The sequence below is a fragment of the Gobio gobio genome (assembly GCF_949357685.1).
Source record: "Gobio gobio genome assembly, chromosome: 2".
Classification (NCBI taxonomy): domain Eukaryota; kingdom Metazoa; phylum Chordata; class Actinopteri; order Cypriniformes; family Gobionidae; genus Gobio; species Gobio gobio.
The window spans coordinates 628729-642345 of NC_137098.1; the positions used below are offsets into that span (position 1 = coordinate 628729).

Below are 13617 nucleotides of genomic sequence, written 5' to 3' on the forward strand. Positions count from 1 at the left end.
TAGCTCAGCCTTTAACACCATAGTTCCCATCAAGCTAACAAATAAACTCCTGGATCTAGGCCTGAATTCTTCTCTCTGCCTCTGGATTGAAGATTTCCTCACTGGCAGACCCCAGGCGGTGAGAGTAGGCCAGTTCACCTCCACCTCCATCACCCTGAGTGTTGGAGCTCCACAGGGCTGTGTGCTGAGTCCCCTGCTCTACTCTCTCTACACCCATGACTGTTTGTCCACACACAGCTCCACCTCGATCATCAAGTTTGCTGATGATACTGTTGTCCTGGGTCTCATCTCCAACAACAATGAGACGGCATACTTGGACGAAGTGGAGCAACTGACATCATGGTGCCAGGACAACTGTCTCTCTCTGAATGTTAACAAGACCAAAGAACTGATTGTGGACTTCAGGAAGAGACAGCATCGGTCATACTCCCCTCTCATGATCAGCGGGACACCGGTAGAGAGAGTGAGCAGCTTCAAATACCTGGGTGTGAACATCTCCGAGGATCTGACCTGGACTACACACATCCTGACACAGGTGAAAAAAGCCAGGCAAAGACTGTACCACCTGCGCCAGCTGAGGAAATTCAGGGTTTCACCAGCCATCCTGAAAACTTTCTATCGAGGGGCGATAGAAAGTGTCCTGACTCAGTGCATCACAGCGTGGTACGGGAACAGCACCAGTCACGATGGCAAAGCCCTGCAAAGAGTGGTGCGCTTATCCGAGCGCATCTCAGGCTCAGCTCTCCCGTCTCTGCAGGACATCTACACCAAACGCTGCAGAGGTAGAGCTACTAAAATCATCAGAGACATTAATCACCCTGCAAACTCTCACTTCACCCTGCTGCCATCTGGTAAGCGCTTCCGTAGCCTGATGGCAAAGACTGAAAGACTCAGGAGGAGTTTCTTCCCCCAGGCCATCAGACTCCTGAACTCAGTCACGTGACTTCACTTCACCCCGCACACACATAAACATCCAGTTTAAACATTAACATCCACATACTGCCATTGCACTGCACTTTACTTTCCTATTGTTACTGCGTAACAACCTGTAATAAACCTTGCACATTATACTTCTTTATATATACATATATATATATTTATGTTAACCACTTATTTCTAAGTCTACAGTTTATCTCACTTATATCCACTTATTTTTTTATATTTTTATATTTTAATTTTTATATTTTTATTTTTATCTTATTTCCTATTTTTATCTTTTACTTGATTTATTTATAATTCTACTTATGTTAATACTTTTTATTCTAATTTTATTCTATTTCTATTTTAATTTCTTGTAACTGTTATTTGCACTGTCCATGGAGCGGACCTGTTTACATTTCACTGCCAGTTGTATATTGTGTATATAACTGTGTATGTGACAAATAAAACTCTTGAATCTTGAATCTTGAATCTTGAATATCATATGGTGTGGTATAGGTGTGTATCATATGGTATGGTATAGGTGTGTATCATATGGTGTGGTATAGGTGTGTATCATATGGTGTGGTATAGGTGTGTATCATATGGTGTGGTGGAGGTGTGTATCATATGGTATGGTATAGGTGTGTATCATATGGTGTGGTATAGGTGTGTATCATATGGTGTGGTATATGTGTGTATCATATGGTGTGGTATAGGTGTGTATGGTACCTGGTGGAGGTGTATATGGTACCTGGTGGAGGTGTGTATGGTACCTGGTGGAGGTGTGTATCATATGGTGTGGTATAGGTGTGTATCATATGGTGTGGTATAGGTGTGTATCATATGGTGTGGTATAGGTGTGTATCATATGGTGTGGTATAGGTGTGTATCATATGGTGTGGTATAGGTGTGTATCATATGGTGTGGTATAGGTGTGTATCATATGGTATGGTATAGGTGTGTATCATATGGTGTGGTATAGGTGTGTATCATATGGTATGGTATAGGTGTGTATGGTACCTGGTGGAGGTGTGTATCATATGGTATGGTATAGGTGTGTATCATATGGTGTGGTATAGGTGTGTATCATATGGTATGGTATAGGTGTGTATCATATGGTGTGGTATAGGTGTGTATCATATGGTATGGTATAGGTGTGAATCATATGGTGTGGTATAGGTGTGTATCATATGGTTTGGTATAGGTGTGTATGGTACCTGGTGGAGGTGTGTATCATATGGTGTGGTATAGGTGTGTATCATATGGTGTGGTATAGGTGTGTATCATACGGTGTGGTATATGTGTGTATCATATGGTGTGGTATATGTGTGTATCATATGGTGTGGTATAGGTGTGTATGGTACCTGGTGGAGGTCCTGGTGGAGGTGTGTATCATATGGTGTGGTATAGGTGTGTATCATATGGTGTGGTATATGTGTGTATCATATGGTGTGGTATAGGTGTGTATCATATGGTGTGGTATATGTGTGTATCATATGGTGTGGTATAGGTGTGTATCATATGGTGTGGTAAATGTGTGTATCATATGGTGTGGTATAGGTGTGTATCATATGGTATGGTATAGGTGTGTATCATATGGTGTGGTATAGGTGTGTATCATATGGTGTGGTATAGGTGTGTATCATATGGTGTGGTATAGGTGTGTATCATATGGTGTGGTATATGTGTGTATCATATGGTGTGGTATAGGTGTGTATGGTACCTGGTGGAGGTGTATATGGTACCTGGTGGAGGTGTGTATGGTACCTGGTGGAGGTGTGTATCATATGGTGTGGTATAGGTGTGTATCATATGGTGTGGTATAGGTGTGTATCATATGGTGTGGTATATGTGTGTATCATATGGTGTGGTATAGGTGTGTATCATATGGTGTGGTATATGTGTGTATCATATGGTATGGTATAGGTGTGTATGGTACCTGGTGGAGGTGTATATCATATGGTGTGGTATAGGTGTGTATCATATGGTGTGGTATAGGTGTGTATGGTACCTGGTGGAGATCCTGGTGGAGGTGTGTAATATACCTGGTGGAGGTGTGTATCATATGGTGTGGTATAGGTGTGTATGGTACCTGGTGGAGATCCTGGTGGAGGTGTGTATGGTACCTGGTGGAGGTGTGTATGGTACCTGGTGGAGGTGTGTATCATATGGTGTGGTATAGGTGTGTATCATATGGTGTGGTATAGGTGTGTATGGTACCTGGTATAGGTGTGTATCATATGGTGTGGTATAGGTGTGTATCATATGGTGTGGTATAGGTGTGTATGGTACCTGGTGGAGGTCCTGGTGGAGGTGTGTATGGTACCTGGTGGAGGTGTGTATGGTACCTGGTGGAGGTGTGTATGGTACCTGGTATAGGTGTGTATCATATGGTGTGGTATAGGTGTGTATGGTACCTGGTGGAGGTCCTGGTGGAGGTGTGTATGGTACCTGGTATAGGTGTGTATCATATGGTTTGGTATAGGTGTGTATGGTACCTGGTATAGGTGTGTATCATATGGTTTGGTATAGGTGTGTATGGTACCTGGTATAGGTGTGTATCATATGGTATGGTATAGGTGTGTATCATATGGTGTGGTATAGGTGTGTATGGTACCTGGTGGAGGTGTGTATGGTACCTGGTGGAGGTGTGTATGGTACCTGGTGGAGGTGTGATGTCTGTAGTGTTGCCTTTGCGACAGATGTAGCCCAGTTTCTTACTGCAGGCCATACTCTCCCACTTTGAGGCTTTCCCAGCATTCAGTGTGGCACAGTTCAGGCCGGGTTCCAGAGACGGGTGCCCTGACGTGGATAAAACATGCATTCGATCACTACCAATGGGTGTGTATATAAAGTTCTGCGCACAGGCGGTTTATTTACCAGGAGCCCAGTTGAGATATCGGAATGGGTGTCCATTAATCCACTGCCAGCCACTCTCAAAGTCAAGACTGTTCAGTCCAATCCACAGCGTGGAGCCAAAGGTATTCGTCAGACCTAAAGGACGAAGTATACAATATATTGAAATGCTACTTTATGCCATATTATTTCAGGATAGTTGTGAGATCTAAAGGGAAGTACCTGATATATAGCTCTGCTCGTGCAGCTCAGTTATGCTGAGGAGATCCGCTCCCTGCTGTTGGCAACTGGCTCGGGCCTGAGACCAGGTCAGAACCGCCTGTGTGTTCCTCTGATATAACACACCGGTCACTGGATCACTGTCCCAGCCTGAGCCGGCTATCACACACAGCCAGAGATAGAGTTTAGAGAGACATGACTGAAACTTACTGCAGACAATGACAATATACAAAATTCCCTTAGTGTGTGTGTGTGTGTGTGTGTGTGTGTGTGTGTGTGTGTGTGTGTGTGTGTGAGTGTGTGTGTGTGTGTGTGTGTGTGTGTGTGTGATGGGTAGGTTTAGGGGCAGTGTGTGTGTGTGTGTGTGTGTGTGTGATGGGTAGGTTTAGGGGCAGTGTGTGTGTGTGTGTGTGTGTGTGTGTGTGTGTGTGTGTGTGATGGGTAGGTTTAGGGGCAGTGTGTGTGTGTGTGTGTGTGTGTGTGTGTGTGTGTGTGTGTGTGATGGGTAGGTTTAGGGGCAGTGTGTGTGTGTGTGTGTGTGTGTGTGTGTGTGTGTGTGTGTGTGTGTGTGTGTGTGTGTGTGTGTGTGATGGGTAGGTTTAGGGGCAGGGGCAGTGTAAGGGGATAGAATATACAGTAAGTACGGTATAAAAACCATTACGCCTATGGAAAGTCCCCATAAAACATGAAAACCCAACGTGTGTGTGTGTGTGTGTGATGGGTAGGTTTAGGGGCAGTGTGTGTGTGTGTGTGTGTGTGTGTGTGTGTGATGGGTAGGTTTAGGGGCAGTGTGTGTGTGTGTGTGTGTGTGTGTGTGTGTGTGTGATGGGTAGGTTTAGGGGCAGTGTGTGTGTGTGTGTGTGTGTGTGTGTGTGTGTGTGTGTGTGTGTGTGTGTGTGTGTGTGTGTGTGTGTGTGTGTGTGTGTGTGTGTGTGTGTGTGTGTGTGTGTGTGTGTGTGTGTGTGTGTGTGTGTGATGGGTAGGTTTAGGGGCAGGGGCAGTGTAGGGGGATAGAATATACAGTAAGTACGGTATAAAAACCATTACGCCTATGGAAAGTCCCCATAAATCATGAAAACCCAACGTGTGTGTGTGTGTTGTGGTCTTGAGACCGGTCTTAAGACCATTTTTTGAAGGTCTTGGTCTCTCCTAGACCAGTCAAGACCACACCTGAGAGGATATCACTAAATCACCGGTGCTTTTTCTGATTTATCATCATTAATGTGATTTGATGTAAAACTTACCGCTTAAAATGCTATCAATAACTTCTGTGTAATGTGATTTTCTTGTGTTGCTGTGCCGACGGGTTCAAAATCAATGCAGCATTGTCTCAAAAATGCCCCAAATTAATATAAATGCCCACAAAATTCTGAGTTTTAGTTTTTTTAAATAACATAGAATATAATTAAGCAATATCACAAGAGCAAGAGAACTGTTTTCATGAATATAAGCGTGATTGCAAATGATATTGATTTATACAAACATTCAAAAAACAAGAAGTTAATATTAAATGGAATTTTAAACTGTCTTTGCTAATTCTGCAGCGTTTGGTTATTAAATGAATCGGCTGCTTTGAACAAATCGGTTGAATAAAGAATTCCGTGACTGTTCAATAATGTTCATGTTTTAATGTTAAATTCATCTGAACATTATTTATGCGGGTGTAATTGCAGCAGTTCAGATGCAGCTTCTGTGCTGTGAGTTTTACTGTCAGTGATTTGATTGGTCACAGCGCTTTAGTGTCTCACTATTCTAACTGTGTTTATTCATTAAATATTAGACATTTCTCAGACAGGAGATGTGGATCTTTTAGATGAATTTAAGGAGTTCTGGTCTGGTCTTGATCTCGGTTAAGGTGGTCTTGACTACAACACTAGTGTGTGTGTGTGTGTGTGTGTGTGTGTGTGTGTGTGTGTGTGTGTGTGTCAGAGTGAGTGTGTGTGTGTGTGTGTGTGTGTGTGTGTGTGTGTGTGCCATAGGATGTGTTTGTCAGCAGATCAGTTTCCAGTTATCCTGCTTGCATTTTCTTACTCTTGGACAGGACAAAGGAAAACAGGAAAATGAAAGAATGTCACTGTCCAGATCAGCAACAGCAGCATTTCTCTCATTTTCTCTTCCTTCCTCTGTCTCTTTTTCAAGTCCACAGAGGGAGGTGACAGTTATTAGTATTACTGTAGGAATAGCTGTTTTATTCTCACATACACTCTAAAAAAAAAAAAGGTTCTATATGGCACCAAAAATGGTTCTTGGCTCGTAATCATAGGGGAACCTTTTTTAGTGCTATATAGCACCAATTTTGGTGCTTCAGTGGTTCTTCAGCGGTTCTTCAGAGGTTCTTCAGCGGTTCTTCAGAGGTTCTTCACCGGTTCTTTGACTAAGGTGCTATATAGCACCTCTGAAGAACCGCTGAAGAACCACTGAAGCACCAAAATTGGTGCTATATAGCACTAAAAAAGGTTCCCCTATGATTACGAGCCTTTTTTTTTAGAGTGGAACCTTTTTTAGTGCTATATAGCACCAATTTTGGTGCTTCAGTGGTTCTTCAGCGGTTCTTCAGTGGTTCTTCACCGGTTCTTCAGAGGTTCTTCACCGGTTCTTTAACTAAGGTGCTATATAGCACCTCTGAAGAACCACTGAAGCACCAAAATCGGTGCTATATAGCACTAAAAAAGGTTCCCCTATGATTACGAGCCTTTTTTTTTAGAGTGTACATGTACGTGCGATATAGCTAAAAATGAATATATATCTCTATAATACTTTTGAATTTGCTCTCAAAAATTTGAAAAAGTTTGTTTTGCACTGTATGAAAACACATGATCTATTCACTCTAAAAAAAAAAGGCTCTATATGGCACCAAAAATGGTTCTTGGCTTGTAATCATAGGGGAACCTTTTTAAATTAGTGATATTGCTTAATTGCTATATAGCACCAATTTTGGTGCTTCAGTGGTTCTTCAGCGGTTCTTCAGCGGTTCTTCAGTGGTTCTTCAGCGGTTCTTCAGTGGTTCTTCAGCGGTTCTTCAGCGGTTCTTCAGCGGTTCTTCAGTGGTTCTTCAGCGGTTCTTCAGTGGTTCTTCAGCGGTTCTTCAGCGGTTCTTCAGTGGTTCTTCAGCGGTTCTTCAGCGGTTCTTCAGGGGTTCTTCAGCAGTTCTTCAGCGGTTCTTCAGTGGTTCTTCAGTGTTTCTTCAGCGGTTCTTCAGCGGTTCTTCAGGGGTTCTTCAGGGGTTCTTCAGCGGTTCTTCAGTGGTTCTTCAGCGGTTCTTCAGCAGTTCTTCAGGGGTTCTTCAGGGGTTCTTCAGTGGTTCTTCAGCGGTTCTTCAGGGGTTCTTCAGCGGTTCTTCAGGGGTTCTTCAGTGGTTCTTCAGCGGTTCTTCAGCAGTTCTTCAGCGGTTCTTCAGGGGTTCTTCAGTGGTTCTTCAGCGGTTCTTCAGCAGTTCTTCAGCGGTTCTTCAGTGGTTCTTCAGCGGTTCTTCAGCGGTTCTTCAGCGGTTCTTCAGCGGTTCTTCAGGGGTTCTTCAGGGGTTCTTCAGCGGTTCTTCATCGGTTCTTCAGCGGTTCTTCAGCGGTTCTTCAGCGGTTCTTCAGTGGTTCTTCAGCGGTTCTTCAGCGGTTCTTCAGCGGTTCTTCAGTGGTTCTTCAGCGGTTCTTCAGTGGTTCTTCAGTGGTTCTTCAGCGGTTCTTCAGTGGTTCTTCAGCGGTTCTTCAGCGGTTCTTCAGAGGTGCACCGAAGAACCACTGAAGCACCAAAATTGGTGCTATATGGCACTAAAAAAGGTTCCCCTATGATTACGAGCCAAGAACCATTTTTGGTGCCATATAGAACCTTTTTTTTTTTTAGAGTGTTGTTACAATGTGTAATGTGACCACTTGCTACTGTCTTTATAAGCGTAACTTTTAATATGATCACAATATATTTAAGATATTGCTTTAATATTGAAAAAAGTAAATGTATCACCTAGTCCAAGTTTGATTGTATTATTATTCATGGTTCATGCAGGCATTATAATGTCTTAAAATACCCTTATCATGTATCATAAACACCCAATCCTGTAGAAAGTCCTGTACTCAGTGAGATGTTTCTGTGCCGTGTCCTTACATTTGGTCGGGCAGAAGCCCCACTTCTGGTCCGTGCCATAGTCCTCCTCAGTGGAGCACCACAGATGACCATCAGCTCTGCCCTCCACAGTGCACTCGGCGTACCACTTATCACCAAACTTAAACGGGAACTGGCACGGTTTCCCAAACGAATTACCGCCTATTGTATATGTCACTGCGGGGCATTAAGAAATGAAAACAGTGAGACAATGGCTTGCATGTTTGAAATTACTAGAAAGAAATTCATAATAGAAACATTACAACCAAACACTCTTGGTCATACCTTGATATCCATTTGAACACAAATCTTCCTTGGTCCCATAAACCTGCCAATGACTCCAAACACCTACTCCCGAATACAACATCATATTCGGCTCCTTTCGATTCCCATAGTTCAGGTGCAGCGGCTGTCCCTTTAAGCCAAACAAGGTCTCGTTCTTACACTCCCAAGTTTGCAGGGGACTCAGTTCTTTGCAGGGCAGAAGGATGATCTTGACCCAGTCTTTGAGGTTCTGGCTCCCCAAGCAGAGTTTGAAAGAGAGGCTGACAATTCGTGAGGAGGAAATCCACCGGAAGCGCTGAGCTTCAGAAGAGACGTCACATGGGGCCGTCTGGACGACAGTAGCGCTCACGACATTCACACAGCGGTTGTGGTCCGCATTGTAGATGAGGAAGGAGCTGGAGTCTGAACCTGTGGAAAAGTAGATCAGGCAAGGGCAACACATTCCATACTGTGTTTCAAAATCAACGTAACCTTTTTGGTGCTACTTCATTTATTTAAATCCCGTTCCTCGAGATCCACTGTCCTGCAGAGTTCAGGCTCGACCCCAAACCGAACACACCTGATTCAGCTAATCAAGTCACACTAGAAACTCCCAGTTGAGTTGGAGCTAGACTCTACAGGACAGGACCGAGTTTGTACACACCTGATCTAAATCTCTGTTCGATTTCTGCTTACACTCCTTATGGTCCGGGTCAAATTGACCCTAATTGGATTCAATACAATTCCCCAAAAATCACATACAATCAGGTACAAACAATTAACTTTCAATATCAATACTTTTCACACATTACAAAGAATAAATATCTGAATTTACGATTTATAAAAATACGTTCAACCACTTGTAATCTTGACCAACTATATAGCATTTTAAAGCTTTCAAACTCTAATTTTCATATTTGGTGACTGATTTTCAAAAGAGATGACAGCAGTAGATAAACAGCGATAGATTCGTCATTTGTGATGCGGTGCCAAACTATAACGCGCGCTCTGACTCTTTCCATATGTTTTTTTATATGCATTTTAGAGATTGAATTCAAATCAAATATTAACATTACTGCCCAAACTACTTCTCAATAGGATGTCTACTAATGACAGATGGATTTACTCATGACAGGAGAGGACGCCCGTTGTTACGTCTAAAAACTTTTTTTTATGGATTGTTACGGCTTGCTTCTAATCTGAAGGACATTTACTCACCTACCAAACTACACATTTCAGCTGGAGATCAGATCAGACACTCGCCGCTTCTCTGTTTTCTCTAACTGAAAACCCTCTACCGTGCAACAGTTGTTGTTATGGTATAAGCATAACGTTTATCAACCAGTAATACGTTCAGTAAGTCTTACTAGTGTCGCTGCTCACTAGTAAATATTGTGGATTTGTATGTGTTCTGTACGGATTCCACCGACTCAAGCGGCTGCTTGCCTACCAAGTACTATCGCTTGGGGATTCCCGTGACTGTTCGTCGCTACCCGTTGCCATGGGGCTTTCGCCTAGGGTCGCTGCCGATGATCGTGAGGTGTTCACCCATGGTCACGGTTGTTTGCTTGCTGTGTCTGTTGGCTTTCCTGTGTGCATCACGGGCGTGGCTTGCGGCTAGCAGACCACTCTCCACGACTGGCATAATGCTGAACTACTCAGCCATTCAACTTCAGAAATTCAACAACTATACCACTCCATCGTGTACATCAGTCATTAAACAACTTGGACTCCTTCGCCGGCCCCGTTACATTCACAGAAGTTGCCGTCGAAAGTTTGTTTTCTCCCGGTCTGATCACAACATCTAATTTTCCGTGACAACGCTACGCACTGACTTGGATGGAAACCGGAGAAAACATGGAGTGGATCTCAGTTTACTTCGGCCAATACAGAGACACACTGTTGCAACGAATATCAAGATTTAACTTTTTAATGCACAATCCATCACAAACAAATCTTGCCTCATACATGATCATATTCTAGAAAAGTGTTTAGATATGATGTGCCTTCCAGAAACCTGGCATCAACCAGATGTTTATTCTGTTTTAAATGAGACCGGTCCCCCTGGTTACTGCTATTTACAGAAAGCCCGCAGCACAGGGCGTGGTGGTGGTCTGGCTGTCATCCACCGAAGTGATCTGATCTTGTCCCCTATAACCCTGCCTGAGCTGTCTTCGTTTGAATGCCTTGCATTTAAATGTAAGCACCCTCTTTCCACTACGATACTTCTTATTTACCGGCCACCAAAACCAAACCCATCATTCATCCCAGAGATGTCCAATCTTCTTTCAACTTTCTGTATAATGTCTGCTAATATCATCATACTTGGAGATATGAATATTCACGTCAACTCTTCAACCTGCCGTTTTGCAGCAGAATTTCTCCAATTACTCGACTGTTTTAATCTGACACAACTTGTCGATGCCCCCACTCATACCAGGGGTCACACTCTCGATCTAGTCATTACAAACTCTGTTTCTCTCAGCAATCTTCTGGTGTATCATCTGGGAGTTTCTGATCATAAGGCCATCTCCATGAAGATGTCTTCACTATCCAGCCTCATCAAGCCCAAACGCCAAATCTGCTTCAGAAATCTGAAAAACATCAACCTAGAGACTATGGCATCCGATCTCCAGCATCTCCTTTCTGTAAACTGTCTACCACCCATGGATTCAGTGGACTATTACAATAACACCCTCAGAAGCATTCTGGATCTTCATGCCCCGGTAAAAACCAGAACAGTCACTTTCACCCGATCAGCACCCTGGTTTACCGGTGAACTACGAAAAATGAAGACAGCTGGGCATGCCATTGAGAGGAGATTCAAAACCACTGGTCTCACTGTGCACAAGCTCGCTTTTCGGGAACACCGAAAGGACTATTCAAAGTCACTTATGGAGGCACGGTCAACTTACTACTCAAACGTCATCAGAAATAGTCCCGGAAACTCCAAACAGCTGTTCTCCACCATAAACCATCTACTCAAACCACAAACCCCCTCACTTACAGAAACTACAGAAGAGCACTGTAATAATTTCCTGGACTTTTTCAAAACAAAAATAGACTCAATTCACTCTACCTTTCCTGGATCCTCACCACTATCCACCCTGACTATGCACTCACAGCCTGTAATTTCGGAGCCCCTACATCGCTTTCCAGAAATCTCACAGCAAGAGGTTGAGACGATAATTAAAAAGATGAAACCTACCACCTGTGCCCTCGACCCTTTTCCTTCAGCTCTAGTGAAAGTAAACCCACCCTTGACCCAGATGTGCTTGCAAATTATAGGCCCATTTCCAATCTCCCATTCCTCTCCAAAGTACTGGAAAAAGTTGTAGCTTCCCACCTCCAGGATCATCTCAAATACAACAATCTTTTCGAAAAATTTCATTCTGGCTTCCGCTCTGCACACAGGATGAAAACGGCCCTGGTTAGAGTCACAAATGACCTACGGATGACAGCTGATGCAGGTTCACCATCCCTCCTCATTCTCCTCGATCTGTCTGCTGCATTCGATACAGTGGATCATGGTATACTCCTTAACCGGTTGCATCAAACCACTGGACTCACTGGCACTGCTCTTAACTGGTTTAAATCGTACCTCACTAGCAGAACAGAGTACATTTCACTTGGAAGTGCAAGGTCCCGGCAACACACAGTTACCTGCGGGGTTCCTCAGGGGTCAGTCCTTGGCCCCATTCTCTTCATCATTTACATCATCCCCCTCGGCCATGTCATTAGCCGCTATGGAGTCTCATTTCACTGCTATGCTGATGACACACAACTGTACATGAAATTAGAAACACACACCTCCATTTCAACAACATCATCTCCGTCTTCAACACTCACCGCCTGTCTGGAGGAGATAAGGATGTGGATGAAGCACAACTTCCTCCAGTTAAACAGCTCTAAAACTGAGGCAATTCTTGTTGGCACACCACATCAAACCCAGTCTTCCTCCATAACTGGTATAACTATCTCTGGTCATGACGTTCCCCTCTCCACAACTGTCACCAATCTTGGTGTAAGATTTGATCCACAACTCAGCTTTGAAGCCCATATCAAAAACCTCTGCAAAACATCTTTCTACCATCTCAGAAACATTGCAAAACTCCGTCCAACGCTATCCTTAGCAGATGCTGAAAAACTGGTCCACGCCTTTGTCTCCTCCAGACTGGATTACTGTAACGCACTTCTCACCGGGATCCCTAACAAAAGCTTGCAGAGACTGCAGTATGTTCAGAATAGTGCTGCTAGGATCCTGATGAGAGTTCGAAAATACGATCACATCACACCCATTCTCCATTCACTTCACTGGCTTCCTGTTCCCGCCAGGATTGAATATAAGGTCTCCCTTCTAACCCACCAGTGCATCTATGGAAATGCCCCCCCCTATCTGAAAGAACTACTCACACCTTCAACTACAACTCGATCAACAAACTCAAACCGCCTCCTTCTCCCCAAGACAAAGCTCAGCACTATGGGTGATCGGGCTTTCTGTTCTGCCGCTCCTCGGATTTGGAATGCCCTCCCCGACCATCTGAGGGCACCTCAAACTACTGAGACTTTTAAAAAAGGACTAAAAACATTTCTTTTTAGGAGAATTTATGACTTTTAACCATTCAATCTATTAGTATTTTATCCTTCCTAAATGATCTTAACTGTAGCACTTTGAGATTTGTTCCAAATGTAAAGTGCAGTACAAATAAAATTTATTATTATTATTATTATTACTTCATAGATATTTTGAAAAGTATGAAAATATAATGTTCAGATCACTCAAACCATATATGGAAATCAAAGAGTCTACATGTCATCTAGTGGAAACCGTTGGTACTGCGCACAAAAACATCTTTTTTTTTAGATATCAACCTAAAATTTGGCACAGAATTTGTTCAGATATTTAGCTTTGATTTTCTTGAAGTTTTAGAGTTGAACATGTTTTGTAAAATGTATATTTTATATAAAAAATGTTTATAAACTTCTATAACTTGTTTTAAACTTTACTTTTACGACTTATACAGTGATGGCCGATTTCAGAACGCTGCTTGATGAAGTTGTTAATCTCAGCACTTCAGGACTAGAGTTGAAGAGCTCTGACACACACAGTGTTGTTTATTTTGTGTTTGTACAGTTGCTTTTGAATATCTGTCCTATAACGGGTCAAACTGACCCACAAACAGCAAGACTGTAGAACAGGGGTCTCCACACTCGGTCCTGGAGTGCCGCTGTCCTGCAGAGTTTAGCTCCAACCTCAAATAAACA

At 43.2% G+C, this 13617-nt stretch overlaps 1 protein-coding gene across 1 annotated transcript in view; it reads right to left on the reverse strand.

The window, feature by feature from the left end:
- LOC307139501 (macrophage mannose receptor 1-like) overlaps positions 1 to 11743 on the reverse strand; it is a gene marked incomplete at its 5' end in the record, with an annotated part of 53813 nt that extends 42070 nt beyond the window's left edge. Inside the window, 6 exons of the mRNA XM_079838500.1 lie at positions 3583 to 3723; positions 3802 to 3915; positions 4000 to 4155; positions 8092 to 8265; positions 8374 to 8781; positions 11611 to 11743. Of these exons, the coding sequence (XP_079694626.1) occupies positions 3583 to 3723; positions 3802 to 3915; positions 4000 to 4155; positions 8092 to 8265; positions 8374 to 8781; positions 11611 to 11743 (1126 nt within the window). The remainder of the gene's footprint in view (positions 1 to 3582; positions 3724 to 3801; positions 3916 to 3999; positions 4156 to 8091; positions 8266 to 8373; positions 8782 to 11610) is intronic.
- Positions 11744 to 13617: the final 1874 nt, after the last annotated feature.